At 37.4% G+C, this 25,420-nt stretch overlaps 1 protein-coding gene across 2 annotated transcripts in view; it reads left to right on the top strand.

Annotated features, from left to right (window-relative positions):
* Window positions 1-6,611: 6,611 nt before the first annotated feature.
* Window positions 6,612-25,420, top strand: part of slc7a5 (solute carrier family 7 member 5) — a 44,232-nt gene continuing 25,423 nt past the window's right edge. The window contains exons 1-2 of one of the 2 annotated variants that reach the window (NM_001128358.1): window positions 6,612-7,333; window positions 12,932-13,057. In NM_001128358.1, the coding sequence (NP_001121830.1) occupies window positions 6,748-7,333; window positions 12,932-13,057 (712 nt within the window). In that variant the 5' untranslated portion in view covers window positions 6,612-6,747. Of the gene's footprint in view, window positions 7,334-12,627; window positions 12,707-12,931; window positions 13,058-25,420 lie in introns of those variants that run through there. The other variant, XM_073942380.1, reaches the window with a different exon arrangement.

Genomic DNA, 25,420 nt, shown 5'->3' with positions numbered 1-25,420 from the left:
CTCTTCTTGAGTGGGCTGTGTGTTAATCATGGAAAGCAATAATTTTGTAATTACTATAAACTATCTTTCAAAATGCATTTGGTACTCCTTTTCCTGAAATTGACCAGCTACTATACGCTTAGCTAGAAGTTAGATTTGGATCCACTTTGACCTTCAGAACCACCTTCATTATTTGTAGCACAGATTCAAGAAGGTGGGAACACTCCTCAAAGAATTTTTTCCATATTGGCATGATAGCATCAAGGAATCTCTGCAGATTTGTCAGCGACATATCTCCCCTTACACCATATCCAAAGGTGCTCTACTGGACAGATCTGGTAACTTGGGTACATTTTGGTAGTATACTTACTCTCATGAAATAAGTTTTAAAAAAATGTTTAAGCTTTGAAAAATGGTCCATCACAATGCTTGAAAGTAGCCATCAGAAGTTGGTTCACTGTGGTCATAAATGGATAGACAGAAACACTTAGGTAGGCTGTAGTGTTTAATGTGGGAATAGAGGCCCAACATTGATCAAGAAATGCCATTACACAATCACAGCTGACCTAAACCATTGATACAAGGCAGACTGAATCCATGTTTTCATTTCTTTACACCAGAGCAGGGGTGTCTAATCCAGCTCCTGAAAGCCACTGTTCAGCATATTTCAGATCCTACCCTTATAAAACACACCTGAACTAATCAAGGTCTCACTAGGCATACTAGAAAGTTTCAGACAGATGTGTCTGCCCTCTTCCAAAATGCCAACCATATGATTTTTAAAGGGTCTGAAGAAATCAACGGCAGGTGTTTCCCAAAGCAATTAAGTTTGAAGATGGAGTCAACTCACAATCTTGACCAGAGGAACTTCACTTATCCATAGGACGTCACACCATCCCAATACTGCAGAGGAAATTGAGACTTATCAGGTAAGGACACTTTTTTCTGCCCATTTATTTGTTGTTTATTTAAGTGAGTCAATGCTAATTATTTTCAGTTCACTGTTCTTGGCTGACAGGAGTGACACTGATGTGCTTTTCTGATGCCGAACCTCACTTCAAAGTGTGATGTGTTGTGCATTCAAACGTGCTCTGGATACATTGATTATAACAAGTGGTTAGAATTTTTGTTAAGTTCATCATCTCCTGCTTATCTGGGGCCAAATTGCTGGGACAGCGGTCTCAGGAGAGAGCCCCAGACTTCCCTCTACTCAGACTCTCCTTGCAGCTCCTCTGGGGGGATTCAGATGCGTTCCCAGGCAAGCCAAGAAACATAGTCCTACCAGTGAGTCCTGTGTCTTCCCAGGGGCTTTCTTCCTGTGGGACAAACCTGGACACCTCCCTTTGTAGGCGTCCAGGAGGCATCAGAAGCAGATGCCCCAGCCACCTCAACTGGCTTCACTTGATGTGGAGGAGCAGCGGCTCTACTCCAAATTCCTCCCAGGTGACAGCTCCTCGCCTTATGTACCAACATGTATGCCATATTCAAATTTAATTAATTAATTACTTTCCCCCTATACTTACTGGCTGTTACCAAAACAGCTGCTGAAACCCTTAAGTAGTGCATTTGTGGGAGAAGCCATTTGTAGTGGCATCCAAAACAGTAGTAGATTTTCTGAAGTGCACTCAATCTATCCATTAATGCACCACAATAACGAGATGAACACTCAATGACTAGAGAATGCTCATAATGCTGAGTTTCCTCTGGCACGGTGCTAGAGCATAAGTATTTTCAATTCATGCTTTACACAGTGGATGCCCTTCCAGCTGCAACCCATCACTGGGAAACATCCATACACACTCATTTACACACAAACTCCACACAGAAATGCCAACTGACCCAGCAGAGGCTCGAACCAGCGGCCTACTTGCTGTGAGGTAATCGTGCTATCCACTGCGCCACCGTGACACTAAATAATTTACTTTGTTTTAATTAAACATTTGTATACATGACAGAAATCAAATGACTTTGTTTCATTACTAACAGACAGCTCGCTAAGCATTAAATAACTATTTAATGTTTTGCAAACATAAACAAAATGGCATACCCTTCCAGTGCTCCAATTCATTCACTCCTTTAAGTGCACTATGTTAGTGAACTAATGTGTGAATTGGGGTATCGGGGTGGTTTCGGATACAGCAAATGCCTAAATGCACTGTCTTGTGTCATGTGATTGCTTGGTTAAAGTATCAAGCTGTTGAACAGGTAATGTAATGCTGAGGTCACATTTTTTCGACACACAGACTTCCATTAATATGCATGACAATGCCGCAAACCGGAAATGCAAGTTTGTGCAACAAGTTTTGCAGGTTGCTGCATTCCAAAGTCCAAGTTACTGAAATCTGACCTACGTAACTGCACAGCGTGAATCCGTGAAACCAATAGAAGATCAAAACGTGACTTCTCTGTACAGAAATGTAAAATACTGTGCCATCGTTTGCTTTATCCATATCTAATCATCTTGTTTTCAATTCATCTTTATCTCTACAGTGTTTTTTACAATGGAGATTGCGTCAAAGCAGCTTAAGATAGATGTTGTAGTGAATTGAAACTGTCAGTCCAGTTGAAGTTCAGTTCAGTGTGTTTTAATTTTCACTTGTGAAAGTCCAAACAATGAAGAGCAAATCTTCAATAACAGTGGCGGAACAAACTTCACCAATTAACGAAAGTGAAGGCAAAAAAAAAAAACCTTGAGAGAAACCAGCCTCAGTTGGGGATTACCATTTCTCCTCTTGCCAAACTTCCTGTGCAGAGCTCCAGTCTAGGCACCGGAGGCTAAAGAACCCTGGGCGTCTAATGAGGAGAAGCTGCAGGTGTGAGAAGGTCACTGGCTGATGTATAGGCTGGTCCACGGGATCAGTGTGGAGACTCGTCTATGACAGGTCTTTCAGAACTCAGTCTCATGCTCTCCACTCCACCATCACCACCACTGCTCAGGATACGACCTGGTCTAAGATTATTAGTTTTTTCATGCCTCTTGTCACATGGTCGTATGACAGTAATTCACATGCTTAAACTCAGTTTACTACATTTACATTATCAGACACCTTTATCCAAAGTGATTCGTGAACACATAGCCAGGGGGCAGTTGGGAGTTAGGTGGCTTGCTCAAAGGCATAAGTCTCCAACTCAATTCCTAGAGAGCCGCAGCTCTGCACAGTTTTGCTCCAACCCTGATCAAACACATCTGATTCTACCAAGGAAGTGGTTCATGACTCTCTTGAACACCTCAATTATTTGGATCAGCTGTGTTTGATTAGGGTTGGAGCGAAATTGCACAGAGCTGCGGCCCTCCAGGAATTGAGTTTGAGATCTATTTTCAAAGGAACCAACTATTCCCACCAACAATCCATGCTGGTACTGGGACTCAAATCTGCAACCTTTGGATCTCTAGTCCAACTCTCTAACCATTAGGCCATGGCTGCCCACTCATGTTGGCAACTCAACACTGCAGCATTGCAGGATCCCATGCAATCAACCGAAAGCCTCCAATAATTCGGGGCTAGACAGCACCTCAAAAAATCAGACAGAGTATCTGGCCAGGGTGTGGGTGTTTGCAGAGGCTGAGGAACCTGGATTGAGTTTTGTCTCAAACTTTGTTCAAAAAGATTCCGTTCCGTGTTTGTTGTTCTTGGCCGCATGAGTTATAAAAATGGGACGAGACACTGAGTTTTCGCGTATCCCAAACACACCATGGTTTCCTATCATTGTGTGGGAGAACTTGGGAAAATGCTCTTTGAGCTCAACAGGAAAAACAAACTATGGAGGCGACCTGATTGAAGAGCAGCAGATCAAGATGACTCCTTTGGAAAACTCTGCAGATGGTCACAGTTGTGATGAGGGAAGAAGTTTGGCAACTGACAATGGTGGATGCTGAGGTCTTTTTGAGGTTGGCTAACTGAATAGAAGTCACAGATAAAAGTTCCTAATAAGAGGCTCCTTCCTCTTACGCTGGTTTTGTTCTTCAGTGTTGTTTCAAGTTATTTTTAGACAAAAAGTAAACTCCATTCACGCCTATTTACCTTTTATAAACAGGAATCAATGGCTTGAAGATATTTCTTAGAACTCCAAATCCATCTGTTTTCCTTTTTAGATCAAAAAGAGGTCCTGAGAGTTTATCGGCCAACTGGTTCAATTCACAATTTAATCCATGTTCAAACTCTTAAACCACTCAAGTTCATACCTACAAATTTTAAATACAAGTTTGGAAAAGCTGACCCTCTTAAGTTTCACGAGCTGACTGTTTTCCACTTTTAATGATAACCAGCCCTTGTGATGCCAGGGAACTGAGACACCCGCGCCCCTCTCTCCAGTTGAGAAAGAAAACTGAACTTTGAAATATCAGGGCACAACACAGCAGTAACCACATAACTTGTACCACGGAAAAGAAATCACCTGCTGGCTCATTTATCTTTAAGCTGAAAAAACATACACCATTAAATACAAACTAATTCTCGTGATAAGAGCACACGTGCATAGAGGATGCAGGTGGCAAATAACCCTGATGAATATAACCTTTAAATTAAGGTCATGAAGTTCGTGAGTATTACTAACACACTTGCCCCCTGCAGATAATACTCCCCTGGTCTTTTGAGACGGATACCTTGTGACATGCAAGTATTTGTCTTTGAAATGCGAAAGCTTGTGGGTGAAATTTAAGATGTTGTTTTGTTTAATTTGAGAACCAATATCTTTGAAGGCCAAAGGGAATGTCACATGATTTTTTTTCAAGGGTCTACTTGAAAACAGGAAATTAGCAGGGACAACTTTGTTATTTTTTCATAAGTTTCTTCAGACATTATGATCAAAGAATTGTCAAGAGGTGAATGAGAAATGGCAGCTAATGGTACTTCACGTCTAGCCAGGGATTCTGAATATATTTAAAACTGAAATTAAGCATTTGGAAAAAAAACGTCTAGTCATTCTAGAGGAAAAACTCATTATCCAGTTTCCTAACCAATTGTTCAAGTTCAAGGTGAATTGCATTGGGTTTGTATGGATTGTGATAGAAATGCCAAACTAAAAATGTGTAAAACTTAAAAAAATACATCAACATATTCCACTTTACTATACTATGAGGGTATAAAAATCTAATTTTATTAATTTAAAAAGTTTATTCTGTTTAGTATTATTTTTTAGAATTAGTAGTCCTCATTTGTATTCAGCTGTAAAGATGTGAAAAAACAAATATGGCATTGTTTTGGTCTGCCCTCTGGATTTAATTAATTCTATATCCCATTAGGTTTACACTAAAGGTGCTAAGATATTCTCATTTCTCTACCCTGATCTATTTACAAGAACCCCCCCCCCCCCCCCCCCCCCCCCCCCCCACATGGGTGTTTTAAACAACTGTTAAAATTTTATTATTTTTGTTTTGTTTACTAGAATGTTTCTACACCAGCAGTCACCTATGGAGCCAGATCAGTCTAAAAAAATAACGTTTACAAAATAAGATTCATACATGCACAGCACTATTCACATTTACAATATCTAATTTGTAAATAAAATAAACAATTCATAAATTCAACACACAATTCGTGAATTCAAAAGTTTTTTTTTTTTGCCAAATGAATTGGATTTGTGTATTTATGAATTGTGTTTTGAGTTTACTAATTGAATTTGTGTATTTAAAAATCGCATTTTGAATTTTACAAATTGGATTTGTGTATTTTGAAATCATGTTTTGAATTTGCAAGTTGGATTTGTGTATTTATGAATTGCGTTTTGCATTTATAAATTGGGTTTGTTTATTTATGAATTGCGTTTTGCATTTATAAATTGGGTTTGTTTATTTATGAATTGCGTTTTGCATTTATAAATTGGGTTTGTGTATTTATGAATTGTTTTGAATTTATGTATTGGATTAGTGTATTTATGAATCGTGTTTTGAGTTCACGAATTGGATTTGTGTATTTATAAATCGCGCTTTGAATTTATGGATTAAATTTGTGTATTTATGAATCGCATTTTGAATTTACAAATTGTATTTGTGTATTTACAAATCACATTTTAAATTTACGAATTGGATTTGTGTATTTATGAATCGCGTTTTGAATTAGTGAATTGGATTTTGTACATTTGAACTGTTGTGAATGTATGGATTATATTTTGTAAATGTATTATTTTTGAGACTGATTTGGCTCTATTGGCTCTGCTCATTATACTCCTTTTTAGAAAATGCTTATGCATTTGTCATACAGACCTTTTTCATATTGTTTACATTTGAACAAAAGTTAGAGGCATAATTTTGGCAAATCGTCATGGGTGTAGGAAAAACTGCAACTTTGAAAGTACTGTATAGAGTCTAGTTTATCATGCTATTTAAAATGTCAAGAGAATGTATCGAATAGACTTACTGGTTATTATATAGCTCTAATAAGAACATTATTTATACAAATCTCAAATGGAAACTGAACAATAATCCAAAACTCTAACCTGCTCAACCTGCTTGATCTCTCAGAACAAGAATTTTTATCATGAAATGAATGTAGACACTAGAGGGCGACGAGCACAGCACAAACAGATCTCTAGATCCAGTGACGCGGTGACGCGCCTTTATTAGGAGGAAAGAGGCAGGCCGAATCAGGGGATGCTTTTGTCCGCCTCTACAACGTTGACACACTTCAGATACCACGTTTCTGTGAGTCAGAGCAGACTCCACGGTATCAACGTGAATCAGCCGAGCCCATTCTGAAGGAGCTGAACGGGTCGTTTTCACACCTAATACCCAAGTACAAAGCGCGTTGCTTTGTTTGACAAGAGGACGCGATGTCCGGGCTAAAGAAACGGAGTTCAAATGCATCCACGGAACGGGATGAAGACGACAAGCAGGTGACGGAGAAGATGCTCACAGGCAGGGGTGGAAATGGGAACACGAGCCCGTCAGGAGACATCACGCCTGGAAGCCCGAGCACAGATATCAGCCCTGCGGATGGAGAAGAGACAGTCGTGCTGAAAAGAACTATAACTCTGGTGAACGGCGTGGCCATCATTGTGGGCACCATCATTGGCTCTGGCATCTTCGTGACCCCAACCGGAGTGGTGAAAGAAGCCGGTTCGGTCGGGCTATCTCTGGTTGTCTGGACTGTGTGCGGCGTCTTCTCCACTATAGGCGCGCTGTGCTACGCCGAACTAGGGACCACTATCACCAAATCAGGGGGTGACTACGCTTACATCCTTGAAGTTTACGGCTCCCTGCCTGCGTTTCTGAAACTGTGGATCGAGCTGCTCATCATCAGGCCGTCCTCGCAGTATATTGTCGCATATGTTTTCGCCACTTACATCCTGAAGCCAATCTTTCCTGTCTGTCCCGTCCCTGAAACAGGGGCTAAGCTGGTGGCTTGTCTGTGTATACGTAAGTAAACTGTTACCTACACTGTTAAGCCTCTAAAACTTTAAATACTTTATTTAATTTATGAATTAAATCACCAAAATCACACTATTCTAAGTGAATCTTCTCAGTTGACCGTTTGTGACGTTGGACTTTAACTTACCTCAGCTGTCATTTGCGCGCTTCTTTGCTTCTATCATCTGTCATAGCAATTGTAAAGAAATAAATTATTTAAACTACACGTGTGATAGTAAATATGTAATTATAGACGAGGACGCTACGTTTCAAAACTGAAAAGGCGTGTTTTGACTATAGGAGGAAGTGAGGATGCTGAAAATGTTCAGACGAATTTCATCATGCAGTCGATGCAACTGGAGGAAGTGGCACGTGCTGCTACATCACCTTGGCGGGCTTTATGCAAATTAATTTTATTTGTATTGATAGGAATTTAGCTGTAAGTTCATACTGTACTTTGAGGATAAATACTGATAATTTGTTAAAAAAGTAAGTCCTATTTTTAGAGTAAAAACATTTTTTGTTATGTTTAAGTTGCTGTTAACAGCATAATATCTATGTTTGTTTTTTCAAATAACATTTTAATATGCACACTAATTAAAATGTCTGATATGTTGAAAATTTCTTGTTCACCACCAGGTATTTTTAAATATCCTAAATATTTTGCTACAGTACTTTCAACTTCTTTGCCAGTTAAAATAGGTTTTAAATGTGTGCCTTTTTTATGAACAATAAGCCTCTATTCCCATCTTTAATCCACCGAAAAGTCAATTTAAAACTTTAAAAATGTGTTTGGCCATCACAGCCATTTTGACAGTGAGCTTATTTTACATTCTAACAATCAGAGCAATCTATTCAAATATTCCCTTTTATAGTTGGCAGTACATTTCTAACAGTGAGAGTAAATCCCAGAAAGAGTTAATGAATGTTACCCTGCAGCACTACAATCACAAATCTTTGACATGCATGCTCATGGCAATAAGTTAAGGGTGTGATTTACCATGGCAGCCATGCGAGCAATGCAGCCCTCCCGCAGGTTTAAACCAGCCAGGATTAACAGAATTAGCTCAAGCCCTAATTACCAATCGGCCAACAAAATATAACTCATATTTCTCCCTTTCTGTCCCTGTCTCTTTCTTTGTCACCCATTGCCTCTCTCCACCTCCTTTTTCATCTAGGCCAGATGAATGCTTGATTGGGGTACAGGAATTTGTATTCTTTGTGATTGTGAGGGAATGAATGAACACAGCACTTACTATTCGCTGTAATCTTGTCCTGCTAGTGACTTGTCTAATCCTACCATAAGAAGCCACATGACGAGACAGAAAGGGAGGTAAAGACGACTACGTCCATAGGCTTAAGCTGAGCAACGGCAAGTTATGGGATTTACACATCTGATGCAAACACTGAGAGTTCAGCCCAAGGTTTATAGCCAGCATCCTCATGCACTCAAGGTCTGTTGGCGTAGCAGCCGACCACTCTTTCTCTGACCTGTTTTATTATGTGTTTTGAAGTTATGATTGCCTCCTGGATTGGTTCATTGCTTCGTATCCATGGGAGAGGCCCCCAGAGTGGGACCATGTTCATGCCGTTAGGGAGTTCAGGGATGAGCCTGTCTCATGATCCTTCGTTTAAAGAATGAGAGCAGCAATGCCCAACAGTGTAATACAGCAGTGTGTGCATGTGTTCTTTGGTGAGGCGACTCAGGCCCTACTGTCCTACCCGATACAGACCCCCTTTTGTACTTTAAGGGTGCACAAAGGCTGTCAGGCTTCGCCTCTCTGTTTGGTGCCCAGACCGATTTACAGCTAATGCTGCTTTGAAGTATTTGTTAGTTAATCACATTTAATAGGGAGCTTGGAGGCAGGGACCAGAGGCTGAAGCAGCTCATGATTTTTATTATTCCCTGAAAATCTGTTTACCAGTAATTGGTCAATGAACAATTGAGTTTCATGCAGAACATTGGACCTGTGGCTGCTAATATTAGGTTCACACATCAATTGATTTTCCAAAACAATTATCCTGTACGAAAACACCGTACCTACAGATACTGTAATATCCAGTTCGTATATGCTCACAAATACATCATGCAAACCTGACACAGACAAGCTCCTTAGCTGAAACTTAATTTTTGCGGTATCCATTTAAGTCACTGCTTTATTTATAAAATTGTAACAATTTATGTAATAGCGTCACATTTAGAGAAAAAATAAACATGACAAAAGGAAGAACCATAATGAGGACTTAAAAACATGACTAAATGAGGAACTAAACAAGACACAGGTGAACATAATCAATAATCCCATGAATAACTATCTGCTTGTTTAGTCGTGACATATGAAATACTGTTCCTGTTCTGGGTCCAAGCCGCTGCTCATTTAAATTGAGAAAATATTTGTATACTGTATGTCACCACTTTTTTTTTTCCATGTCACACATTAAAATCAATTTTATATAAAATAATGGTGAACACAACAGTCTCTGGACTTGCTGCATTACAGACACCAATATTTTGACCATTTATAAAAAATAATCACTTTCTGGCCATTTTATATTAGGCATGTATGTATATATATATATTAGAGGTGTGAACCTATACTGGTCTCACGGTTCGGTTCGGTTACGATTATCATGCCTTCGGTTCGATACGATATCACGGTGCATTGACGATGCTTTCCATATACAGTGTTATATTTTGGGGGGAGGCTATAACAAGCTGTCTGTATAAACACACAGACACACAGTACCACACTATCTCTCATTCAAACACATACACAAACATAGACAGCACCAAAGAAACAAACAAACACACTCACGTACGCACGCACACACGCACGCACACACTTAAGCCCTCGCAACAGGGAGAACTCGCGCTGAGCGGAGCAGAAAAACGAAATAAAGAAAAAAAAAGCACTTTTCCGACGGTCCCTTACTGAGAGCTCCTCTCAGTGCGAGCTCTTCCGGCTAAACAAATATTGCGAGGGCTTAAACGGAGCAGTGGTCGTAATATCGAGCGAAAAAAAATAAAAAGACAGCTGTGAAACATAACCAGCTTTGTCTTTTTGTAGGAAACACACTTTAGATCTTTTTAGGGTAAGAGGTTTTTGAGTTATTGCCGTCTATAACTGAATGTGTGTCAGGAATTTTGAAAACAAAACCAACTGAACCGCGTTCCTTTCTGGCGCCCCCCTGGATATACAGCACCCTTAGCATTTGCCTATGGTGCCTATGCCTCGGACCGGCCCTGAGTTGGCTGAGTATTGTAAATACTTGCGCTCACCTCCCTCGCGAAAGAGCACACAGGAGATAAATGACGTCAGTACCCAATAACCGGTTATGATTATTACTGAACCGATACCTTATTGTCCGCGTCTGCATCGCGGTGCACCGAAGAAACGATTAATTTTGACACCCCTAATATATATATATATATATATATATATATATATATATATATATATATATATATATATATATATATATATATATATATATATTGCGATCGTGATTTTCGAAAGTATTTCATTGGTTTATTTCGAAATTTTGAAAAACATCATGATTTTCGAAGTATTACATCGATAAACATTTATTATTACCATTAACTTGATTGGACCTGGAAGCCACTTCGCATGACGTCACACCAAACAAGGGAATTGAAACAAACAGGAACAAGGAAAATTTGTAAAAAGTTTTAAAAATATTGCATTTTACAATTTAATAAAATTTTCACTCATTCATTTTCTTGTCGGCTTAGTTCCTTTATTAATCCGGGGTCGCCACAGCGGAATGAACTGCCAACTTATCCAGCAAGTTTTTACGCAGCAGATGCCCTTCCAGCCGCAATCCATCTCTAGGTTATAATAAAATTTTGTTAAATTAATTTAATTCAAAGAGTCAAAATAATTGTGAAATTTTTTTATGTTAAATCATGCGTCTTACAGCTAACAGCAAAATTGTATTATTATTTTTATTAAATGTAATCACAGTTTTTATCAGCAATAAAAATGCATTTTTTATTTGTTTGATTATTTGATTTGTCATGACAAACGGATGAACCATAATGAGGACTTAAAAACATGACTAAATGAGGAACCAAACTAGACACAGGTGAACATAGTCAATTATCCCATAAATAACTATCTGCTTGTTTAGTCGTGATGTATGGAATACTGTTTCTGGGTCCAAGCCGCTACTCATTTGAGAACATTTTCGTTTATGACCACTTTTTTGTCATATCACACATTAACGTCAATTTTATATAAAATCATGGCATACACAACAGTCTTTGAACTTGCTGCATCATAGACATCAATATTTTCTGTGCATCGGATATTAGTCATGGATTGTGTATTGTGTATCATGTATTGTGATCGTGATTTTCGAAAGTATTACATCGCTTTATTTCAAAATTTCGAAAAACATGATTTTCGAAGTATCACATCGATAATTGTGTATTACTACCATTTGATGAGTCTCCCATACAGTATGATAGAGCGCTTAGATCTTGAGGCCGCTTTGCGAGACGTCACACTTAAAAAGCGGATTGAAACAAACAGGAACAAGGAGAATTTTAAATAGTATTTAGAATGTTACATTTTACAATTTAAATTTATTAAATAAACTTAATAAAACAAAATTAAAATAATTGTGAAATTATGTGGTTAAATCATGCGTCTTACAGCTGACATAGTTAGTTTAAACTTATTATTCATTTTCATTTCACACACACATTTCACACATTTCATCCCACAGCGGAATGAACCGGCAACTTACCCAGAATATGTTTTACGCAGTGGATGCCCTTCTAGGCCCAACCCAACACTGGGGAAACGCCCACAGACTCTTACATTTACGCACATACACAACAGCCAATTTAGCTTATTCAATTCACCTGTACCACGTCTTTGGACTGTGGGGGAAACCGGAGCACCCGGAGGAAACCCACACCAACACAGGAAAAACATGTTAGTTAAAACTCTGTATTATTAGTTTTAATAACATGTAGTCACAGTTTTTACCAGAAATAAAAATCCAATTTGTTTTGCTTTTCCAAAATCGTTGCCCACAAGGCTCCCTGCCACGACAAGTCCAATCAATCTTATCCAGGACCGTGTGACATCAGTAGGCTTTCTTTTAATCGCATTGAAACAGAATTAAAGTAACCAAAATTGCAAAGTAAGTGGATGGAATAAGTAGGGCGAGACATTTGAGTATGATTCAGGTAATCACCTGCAGATCCACCCTGCATTACAATCAAAACCCATTAGCCAGATTAAAGCTTGCTCTTGTATATAGTACTTACAGTCATTTGAACCTACATGTGGACCCAACCTTTTTCAAGATCAGGCAGATTTGTTAGTTTACCATGCATCTCCTCTTTTAGTAAGTACAAATTTGGCGGTACAAATTTTAGCAAGACACTAAAGCATGCTGCCACGTGTAAATATGAAAAGGCAACAACTCTTTGCTGATGACACCTCTCAAGTTAAAGCGTGGCTCACAAATTGTACCCTAATTAGTTTACTAAGTATTTAGGTTAACTTCCTCTGAGCCTCTGTTGTGAAAGACTAAAAATAAGTGTTCTGTTTCTCCCATCTCTCCCAATAGTGTTGTTGACCGCTGTCAACTGCTACAGCGTGAAGGCCGCCACAAGGGTTCAAGATGCCTTTGCCGCTGCTAAGCTACTCGCCTTGGGCCTCATCATCATTATTGGGTTTGTGGAGATCGGCAAAGGTGAGTAGCACACAAACACACACACTGAATGAACACCAGCAGTCGGTCAGGTCAATAAAGGCGAATAATCATTCCCTATAATGTGTCACGTAGATTTGCATGCTGTTAGGTAGGCCCTGGCGTCAGTGTTTGTTTGTTTTTGCTATGGATACCATGTACTGTTCCAACTATTTTCATTACAGTGTCTCTCACTGCTATTTAGCCAGGTGGAAAGTGTCTGCAAGCTACATATATTTTGAAGCCAAATTCAACATTTATCTACAAAAAACTTTTTTCTGGAATTAGTGTTTTTGCAGGATTGTTAGTGAAGATATTGACTATTTGCTAAAACTGAGCAATGTCATGTAGTGTAAAATACATCATTTATCCTTAATAGTTCTGGACTGATTCTCTGGACTTATGCAGAATCTAAATAAGTATTTATCTATCATCTATCTCTCTGTTTACTCAAATAGAAGTTCATTAAAACTATATCAACAATTACCGACAGTTTTGGGGAAAGATACTTTTGAAATGTGTTACAATATTGAGCTACTCCCAAAAAAAAGTTACTATTTGCGTTACTTTTTAGGGTAAGTAATATGTGATGTTACTTTTGAGTTACTTTTGTGTTATTTTTATTACTTTGATGAGGTGATTTGATTACTTTGATTGATCTTTTTCAAAACTTTGTTTTTCTTTATTTCTTTAATAAAGAAGCTCTGCAATGAACAATGCACTTTATAACCAGCTTGATCTCGAGGAAACGTAATAATTTTACGTTTTGTCAATTTAGTGGCTATGCATGGGTCGGACCTTGAATAAAATTATCACGGTTTCACAGTATTGTGATTACTGCTCTAAAATATATTCTTTTTAAATGTCTGGGTAAAAAACAAAATCTTTTATCCCTTCTGAACATATATTTTATTTTGAGAACTATTTCTAATATTCTAAAGCAGTAAATATGTCAGGCTGAATAATTCAATAATTCAAATGAATAAATGACTTCTGCTGTCTTTGTTAGTTTCTGAAACGGATTAGTTTTTTACAAATTAAAACGGCATCTTTTGATATCTTTTCTGCTGGAGATACTGTTGTCCTAAAAAACTTAAATAAGAAAAATTGTACACATACCTCAGGGACAGTAAAGCAGAAAATTTTTAAATACTTTGAAAACGGTTATCGTTCCATGCCTATTCGCTAATTTGTACGAATTCGAAAAGAAGGCGTGCCACTGAATCCTGCCCCTAAACCCAACCGTCATTGGGGGATTAGCAAATTGTATTAAATTGTACGAATGAGAACTTACAAATACATATAAAAGTAGCCACTAAGTCAAAAAGTTACGAATTGCCATGAGATCGGGTTGGTATAACCTACACCTACATTTACCTTTAAAAAAACATTAAAAAACATTTTTTAGGAAAATTTTATGAGAAATTCCTGACCCCAGAGCTACATATGCCGCACATATAGATTAGAGTTAAACCTATTTGGCATAGTACGATGTCTAATGTGAAACATCAGGATAAATGATGGCATTGTCATTTTAGGCGGCGGTAAATTAATTATTTACTAATAAGGAATTAATTCGTGGTGACACAGTTGCGCAGTAGGAGGTGCTGTCAACTCACAGCAAGAAGGTCGCTGGTTTGAGCCTAGGCTGGGTCAGTTGGCGTTTCTGTGTGGAGTTTGCACGTTCTCCCTGCGCTCGCGTGGGTTTCCTCCGGGTGCTCCGGTTTCCCCCACAGTCTAAAGACATGCGGTACAGGTGAATACACTCTAAAAAACAAAATCACCATTTGTTCAGCAAACTGTACTTTTTCTGTCATAAATACTAAGAATTGTGAAAACGAATTGATTACATAAAAATATATGTTATGTCAACAATATTCGCTAAATGTTATGTCTACATGTTTAACTGAGTTTTCTGGACAAACATTTTTGTGTTGAACAGAAATGTTGATATTTAAATAATTTGTGCTTGCGTGACGTGACGATCGAAAACTAAGTTTGTTTATCAGTTGCTTGAAAGAGTGGTGACACAGTGGCGCAGTTGGTAGCACAGTCACCTCACAGCAAGAAGGTTGCTGGTTCGAGACCTGGCTGGGTCAGTTGGCATCCCTGTGTTCACGTGGGTTTTCTCCGGGTACTCTGGTTTCCGCCATAGTTCAAAGACATGAGGTACAGGTGTCTAAGAGTGAATGGGTGTTTTCCAGTACTGGGTTGCAGCTGGAAGGGCATACCCTGTAAAACATATGCTGAACAAGTTGGCAGTTCATTCAGCTGTGGTGACCCCTGATGAATAAAGAAACTAAGCCAAAGTAAAATGAATGGATAAAGTAGTAAGTTTGTGTTCATTTTTAAGTAAAATGATTAAAAACTCCTAACTGCTATGATATGCTAACTAGAACTAATTACTTATTTTGCAAATTTGAAAAAAAATCATCCACTAAACAGAAAAAAATGTATTGACTCAATAGCAGTTACTGTTGCTTCAGTTGATGTGACAAGAATATCTTCATTAGTAAAATACAATAATCAACATTGCATAAAGAAACAAAATTATGTTAGCTGAACAAAAAATTGTTACTGAGCAAAACTAAAAAACAGTTGTTGAGACAACTCAAAGTTCTTACTGCATCAAGTTGCCTTATTTTTTTCTGTTTTCTCAACAATTTATTTTTTACAGTGTAGAGCAGGCTATATTGTCTCTCGTGTGTGTGGATGTTTCCCAGAGATGGGTTGCGGCTGTAAGGGCATCCGCTGCCTAAAAATGTGCTAAATAAGTTGGTGGTTCATTCCACTGTGGCGACCCCGGATTAATAAAGGGACTAAACATAAAATAAAATTAATTCATTCATTCATTCATTCATTCAGAATAAATTATTTGTAGCCTACCATTTCACCTACCTGACCTGCATGCCTGGTCTTTGTTTTACCCATAACTAGGCCCACACGGAATCTACGCACGCAGAATTCTGCAAATTTTCAGCCCATCCTTAATTCTTTTTATTTACTTGTGTAAATGTGTATAAATTTATGGTTATTTATTTTTCAAATTTATTTCAGTAATATTATTGACTAATATGAAAATATTTATATGATTTACTTAAGTAATATTGTCTTTTAGTTGATATATTATATGAGAGACTTGCTTTGTTTACCAAATAAAGTGTATTTATTGGATTTGTATAGTAAACATTAAATAAAAAGTTAAAAGGTTTTGTTTTTTATTTTATATTTTAGGTTTTTAGTTATGATACTCCCAAAATCATTCTGCATAAATTAGCATTTTTTTTTTTACAAAATTCTGCGCTGAAATATCACAAAATGTGATTCTGTCTGGCCCTACCCATAAGCAAATCCTTAATAAATAAAGATAGGTAATGCACAAATTACCACCTGTCAATCACTTTTTTAGCAAGACTCTGGCATGAGTAAGCAGAGTGATCTGTGTCGTTATAATAGCGTCGACAAACTTGGTTGGTAAAAAATGTTTACAACCAACAGAAACCAACCAACAGCATCTGAGGTTAGATTGACGCCACCTGATAGATTCAAAAGACCGAAGAATAAAAATGACCTAACACAGATCTAAAAATAATATCAAATTGAACAAAAATGCTATAAACTTTACAAGTTTGCATACAAACCTTATAATTACATTATATTTTTTAATTAAATGTTGAATATTCTATTACTGATTATTAATGAACCATTTTGAGGGATGTAAGCAAAATCAACGGTTCCATTTCCTGTTTTACATTTTTAATTTCTATAGTTTCCGAGAACCTAAAAAGAGCCACATATCGATAAATAATTTTATGATAGCTGTTTTAACATGAAGTTATGATTGAATTGCCTCTTGTTACAGTTATGAAATAGTTTGATAACAAGCAGGAAATGTTCATAGGCCAATGACATGACCACATTAAAATGGTCTATAGAGAAAATAACATAAATATACGGTTTACTTGACTATTTGATTTAGCAGTCTTATTCCTCAGACGCTAATATATGTTGGTACTTCATCTTTTTTAGGGCTTTCTATTGCTGAATGTGCCGCCAGAACAGCAGCTCTGATTGTTTGCCACTGAGACACTAAAACACTGACGGCAGTAGTCTAGAGAACGAGTGAGGGAAAAAAAGCAGTCAAAGATTTGTAGTACTAGCTGAAAAAACCTTCCTTGACATGACCTACAGTAGTTTCTGTTTAAACAATCAAAACCAGCAATTGAAATTTATAGTTTCTAAGAGGAACAACATGCACACATTTCTGCTTTTTGTGCCCACTGTTTCTGTAATAACTTTTTTTTTGGTTTACTGATTTCAATAAGGGGATTTTGCAGTCTGAGATGTAGATTAACAAAGGTCCATTCATTTCGTCATGCACAAACAAAAGCCTGGAGCTGGTATTACTGACTCAGTTGTGAGTCAGCTAGAAAGAACAGGTTAATTTGAAAAGATTATTAGCTTTTCTTTTTATCTTTTATCTGCCCTGCATCCACTTTTACTGCCCACAGAAGCAGATCTGTCTTGACAGGCCGCAAAATTATTTTTGAAAGAAAGAAAAATGGGAATGCTGATTGTCGATTATTGAAGCCAGTAGGGTGCGAGTCTTTTAATTGGCCTTACTCACTCAAATTTGGCCAGTTTTTGGACTTGCCTTTGGGTGTGGTTTTTTTGTGTGGTTAAAGGATTAGTTTACACAAAAATTGAAAATTTTCACTCAAAACGAAAGTGGAATAATAGCGAGTAGTGCTGCTGCATGATGTTGGAAGAATCTAACATGGTGATATTTATTTTTTTTGTGATATATATTGCGATATGAATACAATTTCACCAGATGACCTGAATATTAGTGATGGGAAGTTCAGATCAAACCCGATAGAAGACTTAAAAATGAACTAATGTTCTTCTCCACCTGCACAAATGTGCGCATGCGCAAATAAACAAATCACTCTCTAAGAGGATTCATCGTTTCTATCAAACAGAAATTCAGGAAAAAACATACAGGAGGGCTAATAAGTCAGGATTTTTATTTCAATTATATATCAAACTCTTATTTTGGAAATTGTTAATCTCAACAAAGTTACTATCGATACAGATGCAGCTTTTCTTACGTAACTAATGTTTTCTCTAAAACTCAAGGCTCCAAGAGTTTTCCACTTGTAATTACGAAACTGGTGGCCTTTATGTTCGGAAATGAATTGAATTTCAACTAAAAGTCCTAAATTACTGACATGAAGCACTCTACATAGGCATAAACCTCATAATCTGATTCAAATTTTCTCAAAAAAAAAAAAATATATTTTTTTTTTCTGCTTGTTCAAACTACTTATTTGAAATGAGTTGAAACAGCACAATTCTTACGTTTTTTGGAACAACTTAATTGTTATATGTTCAATCCAATTCAGTTTGAAACAATTTTAATCAGATTATGAGGTCGATGCCTTTATAGAGTGCTCCACGTCAGTCATTCAGGACTTTCAGTTTTAGTAAGTCTGCATTTAACGGCCTACTTTGACTGAAGACACCAGGGCAGCTGGGCGTATTTGTGTGCGACTTAGATAAGCAAATACAAAGCAATCGTGAAAACAGCATGCCTTGTGAATCAAGACCACAGATATACACACCCTCGCTGTCTTTGGAGAGAGAATGACAGAGGAAGATATGTGGATGACTGAATTGACAACCAACACATGCAGGATTACCGATGAAAGAGTTTAATTCACACCGTGACATTTCTCTGTGCACAATGTGGCTTCTGTTTGACTTAATAGACTTATCTCCTTTAGAAGTTTGGAAAAGGTCTCAGCGTGTCTCTTTGTGCTGGTGTTTGTTTTGAGGCACTAGTTCTTAATTCTGTTACCACACCTGCCGAGTCATTGCTAAAAAGTTAATACAACAACCTGCCGAGTCATTGCTAAAAAGTAGCCTGCAACAAGACACCTCATGGTTACTCAAGCATCTCGAGCTCCGCTGGGACGTCAGGGGAATCCACCCTGCATCTAAGACTCCACCAACTTGTTCGCATAAACATTGCAGGTGGAACTTTTTTGGGGGCCTCAAAAAAAGGGTTTAAGGGTTTGTTTGCACCAGTAAATGATGCTAAACAGAAGCTATGCTTTTTAAGTATTGGTAATTAGGCCTATACTGTATGCTGACAAGTAGGAATTTCTTTGTTTTGGAGAGTAAATATTGGATTCTAATAAGTCATAATGGAAATTAATATAAAACCAATGTGACTGTAAACCTAGCTGTGAATTGTGTAACACTTCCTGCGTTATTGTTGTTGTTGTTTTTTATGTTGTTTTATGGGAATTATCAACCCACTTCACTTTGATATAAGGATGATAGACCTGTTTGTGTCTTATTTAGTGATGTTAAATAAAGGATTACTCTTTAATTTTGGGGTTATTATTTAATATTTTAAAGGGCCATGAAACCCCCTGTCTCATCAGTGTGTTTTCACACTTTTAGTCTAAAGTCAGGAAAGTGAGTGAGTCCAGTTTTGTTTAGGTGGGAGTGTCGAGTGGCGAAATAGGTGGGGTTTGCATGAAAAGAGGAGTTACGTTATGTGCACAACAGCTAATTTTGACACTGACTAAACAAACACACAGACACAGGGGAGACACAGACGCAGGCCCCGTTTACACTAATATGTTTTCATTTTAAAACGCATGTTTTGCTACGGTTTGGCCTTTTGTCCACACTACCCCTGAGTTTTGTGAGCGCCGAAAAAATGTTGGATTTTCTGTCCATAATATAGTAGTGATAAATCTGTAAACTTAGTAACTAAATCATTTTGATTAAGGTATGTCTTTAAAAACTGAAAGAGTACTGCTGACGATACTAACTAACTTTGCCATCTGAATAAACATAAACAAAGAACACACTTACCAAATCTGTAGAAACAAGACAATCAACAGCAATTGGAACTGCCTCGTTTTTTAAATGGAGACCAGTGTCGAATCTGGATATCACCATTTGCAGATCCAAAAAGCTGTCAGTTAAAAAAATGTTTCTTGCAAACATATTTTTGTTGCATGTTAGCAGACTACTGTAATACACAAATCTGGGTTCACACACCAGCTGTACACTAATAGTGGGGAAATAGAAACAAAACCTTTGTTGAAGCATGTTTATAAACACAACATTGATGACCTATATCTCCAAACAATTCTTGTACTTGTTTGAGTTACGGTTGGCAACACAACGTGTCGTTTCTCTGAACACTGTAACAAGTAAAAAGAGTCTCCTGAAGCTATATCATGCGTATTAACAAAGTTGCATCTCATTTACAATAGAACTCGCTGATTGGTTCGAACCAAGTCTTTCTTACCAGATGTAATGAAAACTCAATGAGGTCACTTTGTATCAGCTGGTACAGACAGCTGATCTCTACGCTGGAATTTAAACAGTGAGCTCATCGCCATAATGTAGCTTCAAATTTTCTTTCTTCTTTGATTTTTTTTAAATATATGTGTCCTAATAGTGTTTTTAGCAACTTGGGACACAGATATGACTGTCAGCATCTTACATTTTTTTTATTTTTATGTTTCATTACCCTTTAACAATTATTTAATACATAAATTAGCCATTCATTTACCTGTGGCGACCTCTGATAAATCAGAGATTAAGCCAAAGGGAAATTAATGAATACATAAATTATTTAATAATATTTTTTTATATCAGTTATTTTTTATATTTAGTTCATTAAAATGAAATAAAAACAGTATATGAAATGTTATGACAATATCTGTTTTCTATTTTAATATTTTAATTATAGTTTATATTGTATAATGACATGCAATATCAGAAATTTCAGCTACCACTTTTTCATTTTTACTGTCCCATATCCCTTCAGAAATTGTTCTAATTTTTGCTCATATACTATTTTTTACTATCCTGTTGAAAACCACAAAACAAATATATTACATATTGTACAGCAAAATGTTTTGAATTAATCTTTCAGAATTCAGTATTGAGCATCATTTAATATTATTTTCCTCAATGCTAAAAAGAAATACTTTCTAGTATGTCAATGCATATGTCCAATTGACCAGATGCCCTACTTTTCCTCCTCATCTCTCAAACATCTTAGTGTTCGTTAAACTGTCCAAACAGATGCAACAGAGGTTGCACAACGGATGCTGACATTTGCTTTTTAGGAACTCTTCAGTCTAATGTAAGCTGAGATCTGCTGTTGAAGCATTTCTCTCAGACAGAGATTGGGGTCTTCTGGTCTGATGCGGTTCTCTGAAGCTCCGGTCTGAGCCTGTAATACTCAAGTTTATACAAAGAGTTTATACAGGCTTTCAGTCTCGTTCTGCGCCTGACTGCTTCAGGCCTACAATCACACATACACACACACACACACACACACACACACACTTTTTTGCCTGCTGTGTCATGTGACCACGCAGCATTGGCATCCATTGATCACACTGATTCACATGAGCTCGCCTTGGGCTGCAGTCACTCTCACATGGGGAGATGTTTATAAGTCTACTAGGTAGTGTTCCAAACGAAGTCAAGTCTAATTTTGTTGCCTCAGGACAAGTCATTTAATGACTCGACTACCAATTAATTAATTCACTTTGCTAGTATTGGGTTGGATCGTATTTTGCTTTCAAAACTGTTCAATTCTTGGTGGCGTAGATTCAACAAAGTGCTTCAATGAAAGATTTGCTAGCTGCAAATCCCTGATGCAAGTCTCCCAATCCACCACAAACCAAAAGTGCTCACTTGGGTTGAGATCTGGGGACTGGAGCCGATTGGATTTTTAGAGAACTTAATGTCATGATCAAGAAACCAGTTTATGATGCAGTTTTGTGAAATGATGGTCATATCCTTGAACATATTCTGCTGGAAGTAGTCATCATAAAGGCTGCTTTATACTTCTGCGTCGAGTGATCACCGTGACTCACTGCACTTGCCTTGCAAGTAGTTGTGCATTTATGGTCCTGCACCGGACCTTACATGTGCACTTGACGCAAAAGTATAAATCAGACTTAAGATAATACACTTGTGGTGATAAAGGGATGGTCATGGTTTGCAGTAATAAACTGCAATCAAACTAGAATTTAAGCATGTCTTGTGATTTTGTGGGAAAAAAAGGGTGGGATATGATCAAGCATGGGCCAGTATAAGATTGTGACAGTAAGATAACCTTAAATAAATACGTATTGTAATTACTACTCCATAATGAGTTCCTTTTAAATATCTGGGTTAAACTACTTTTTCACTATTGAACACAATATATTTTATTTTAATAAACATTTAAAATATTTCGGAGGGTCCTTTTCAATACTGTTGCCCTAAATAACTAAATTAAATAGTTTTAAAAACATGTAAAAAAAAAAATAAATAAAAAAAACATAAACCATATTAAAGGTATAACATAACATTTTTGCGGTTTTAAAACCTTGACTAAAGCAGTTATCGCGGTTATCGTCCCATGCCTAGATATGGCAAGGTGTTGAGACACTGATAAAATCAGCGACTGCTTTATGTTCTAAATTTCTGTACAGGTCATGTATTGATCTTCTATCAGTCTCACACATTCACATGATGTGAATTCACAGGTCAGAGTTCACCAAACTTTAACTTTGTAACACAGCAGCATGCGAAACTTGCAACATGAGCTTGCGTTTCCATTCGGGCACGTTCACAAGAATGAGTATAAATGGAAGCCAATGGGCAAGAAGTGCAGTGTGGCCATGCCTATACTCAGGTAGGCTGTGCCATTTAAAGCGATAGTTCATCTAAAACGTTTAATATACTCAAGACTACCAATGTTCTAAATCTTTTTTCTTGTGTTGAACACTAAAGAAGATATTTTGAAGAAAGCTAAAAACCTGTAACAATTGACTTCTATAGTTGATAAGAACAAACACTATGGAAGTCAATGGCTCCGGTTTTCAGCTTTCTTCAAAATGTCTTATTTTGTGTGCAATAGAAAAAAGAAGATTGGAACAAGTAAAAGGTGAGTAAATAATGACAGAATCTTCAGTTTTGGCTGAACTTTCCCTTTAAACAATTCTTAATTGTTAACAAGGACCTCAAAAGTTTTCCAAGAAACCAACCACCATCCACAAATATGCATTACACCATCAGCAGCCTGAACTGTTAATACAATGCAGGATGGATCAATGCTTTCATGTTATTTGCACCAAATTACCAGCTTTATGTAACAACAGAAATCAAGACTAACCAGACCTGACTACCCGTTGCCAATGTTTATTGTCCTATTTTGGTGAGCTGAGCATTTCTTTGCAAAGCATTTCTTTGTTTTGTTATTATTGCCTTTCCTTCTTCTTGAACCAGTCTGGTCTGCCTCTGGTATGAATTAAGGCATTTTTAGCTAATCAGCTAATGATCACTATTTATTTTAACCTACTCTATATTGACCATACTCTGAAGACACTACAGATGGCTGTGCATGAAAATCCCATTAGATCACTAGTTTATGAAATCTGGCATCAAACACTATGCCACCTTTAAAGTCACAATTCTTTTTCTACCCCATTTTAATGCTTAGGTCGGCATATGCACAACAATAATTTAGCCAAAAAAATACTTTTGAATTTTAAAAAAGATTTCTGATTACACGTTTTCAAAATGATCCATGTTTACAACCGAATAAGCTGTATTATGTGTGCCAGGCCAATATTTGGTTCCCTCACCATTTTAATAAACAGCTCCTGTAGAGAAGTGACGATGTGCAGTAGAGGTGTGAACCTATACTGGTCTCACGGTTCGGTTTGGTTACAATTTTCATGCCATCGATTCAGTTCAATTCGATATCTCCGTGCATCAAGGTGCATTGACGATGCTTTCCATACACAGTGTTATTTTTTGAGGGTTGGCTTTAACAAGCTGTCTGTAAACACACACACACACACACACGTGCTTGCTTGGTCGCTCGGAAGCAAAATTGTGAGACCGCCCACTCCTGTTAAATTTAAACCAGATTTACCGACTGCTTTATTCGGAAATTTATTCCCGCGCCGCATGAAATCTGGTCGGGTCCCACGACAATGCACAGGTACAGCTGCGGGAATGCAGACCTATATCCAGAAGGATCGTTGTAACAGCCGAGAGGAAAAGAGAGGGGAGAAAAAGTCACGCCAGCAGCTGAGAGGAAAAGTCACGCCAACAGGTGGAATGGGCCACAGAGAGTGAGAAAAATGTAGTTCACTTTCATTCCCTCAATCGCAGAGAAATAGGTGCTTCTGCTGTAAGTGTAAGTGAAAGACTGTCCGGAAAACACACATACGCAGTGAAATTGTGCACAGTTTCTGAGGTTTAAAGTATATGGCACCTGAAGTGTTGCAAAAACACGCGCTCACCTTTCTCGCGACAGAGCCCAAATGAGATAAATGAAGTCAGTGTATAATAACCGGTTATGATTATTACTGAACCAATACTGAATTGTCTGCATCTGCATCGTGGTGCACCGAAGAAACAATTCAATTTAACACCCCTAATGTGCAGTCAGTGGCTCGGCACTTGTGTGTGTGTGTAGAATTTGCAGTGTTTGCATCTCCCCTTTTGGTTGTAAAGTGAAGAAATTCCATACTTTGCTGAGGAAGCGATAGCATTTGAACAAAACAAAACAACAACAAACTACACACTCCGTCATTTTTTTGCTCTTGCCTTTAGTCTATCCCTTTCTAAACACCTACAGACTCTATTTTAACAATCTAAGTGCAAAGTCTAAAGCCCTATATGGTGATGTGTACACCTCCCAAACCTGACAGGTGGACAAATCAAAAAATATATAAATATGCATATAATAAAAAGTACTACTGATAATTATAACATTATACAAATGCGAATTGTCATGAATAAACAGACTACAACAGAGCCAGATTCTTAAGCCCCCTGAGGTGAAGAAGGCATTTATATTTATGTAGAAAATAGTGTTTTTAGATTTTAATCCTTTATTATTGTTTATAAGTAAAAATATTAGTGTATTGCTGCACATCCTGTGTATTAAGCAATATGTAAGTATGTCTTAGACCCACATAGGCGCATCACTAAGGTGCTCTTTAAATTACAAAAACTCTCCCACATCAACTTTAGACCAGCTTTTAGTTGGTCAATAAGAGTCTATATCAGTTGCATCATAACAGTTACGAGCCAAAAATGAGCCTTAACACACCTCCTTTTCAGACCAGCATGCGCATAAGTCCACAAAGTAGTGCAAATGGATTTACTATTTAAACAACGTGGCGCAAAGCATGAAAATGACACCTGCACTGGTCTGAAAATAGCAACAAATATTGTCCTACGCGCTCTGCGCCATATTGTGCCAGGTGTGTGATAGGGCCCTAAATATGTGCATTTTCAGACATTTTACAAGAACAA

Source organism: Danio rerio, chromosome 25 (assembly GCF_049306965.1).
Source record: "Danio rerio strain Tuebingen ecotype United States chromosome 25, GRCz12tu, whole genome shotgun sequence".
NCBI classification, from domain to species: domain Eukaryota; kingdom Metazoa; phylum Chordata; class Actinopteri; order Cypriniformes; family Danionidae; genus Danio; species Danio rerio.
This window is presented reverse-complemented; position numbering and strand designations above follow the sequence as displayed.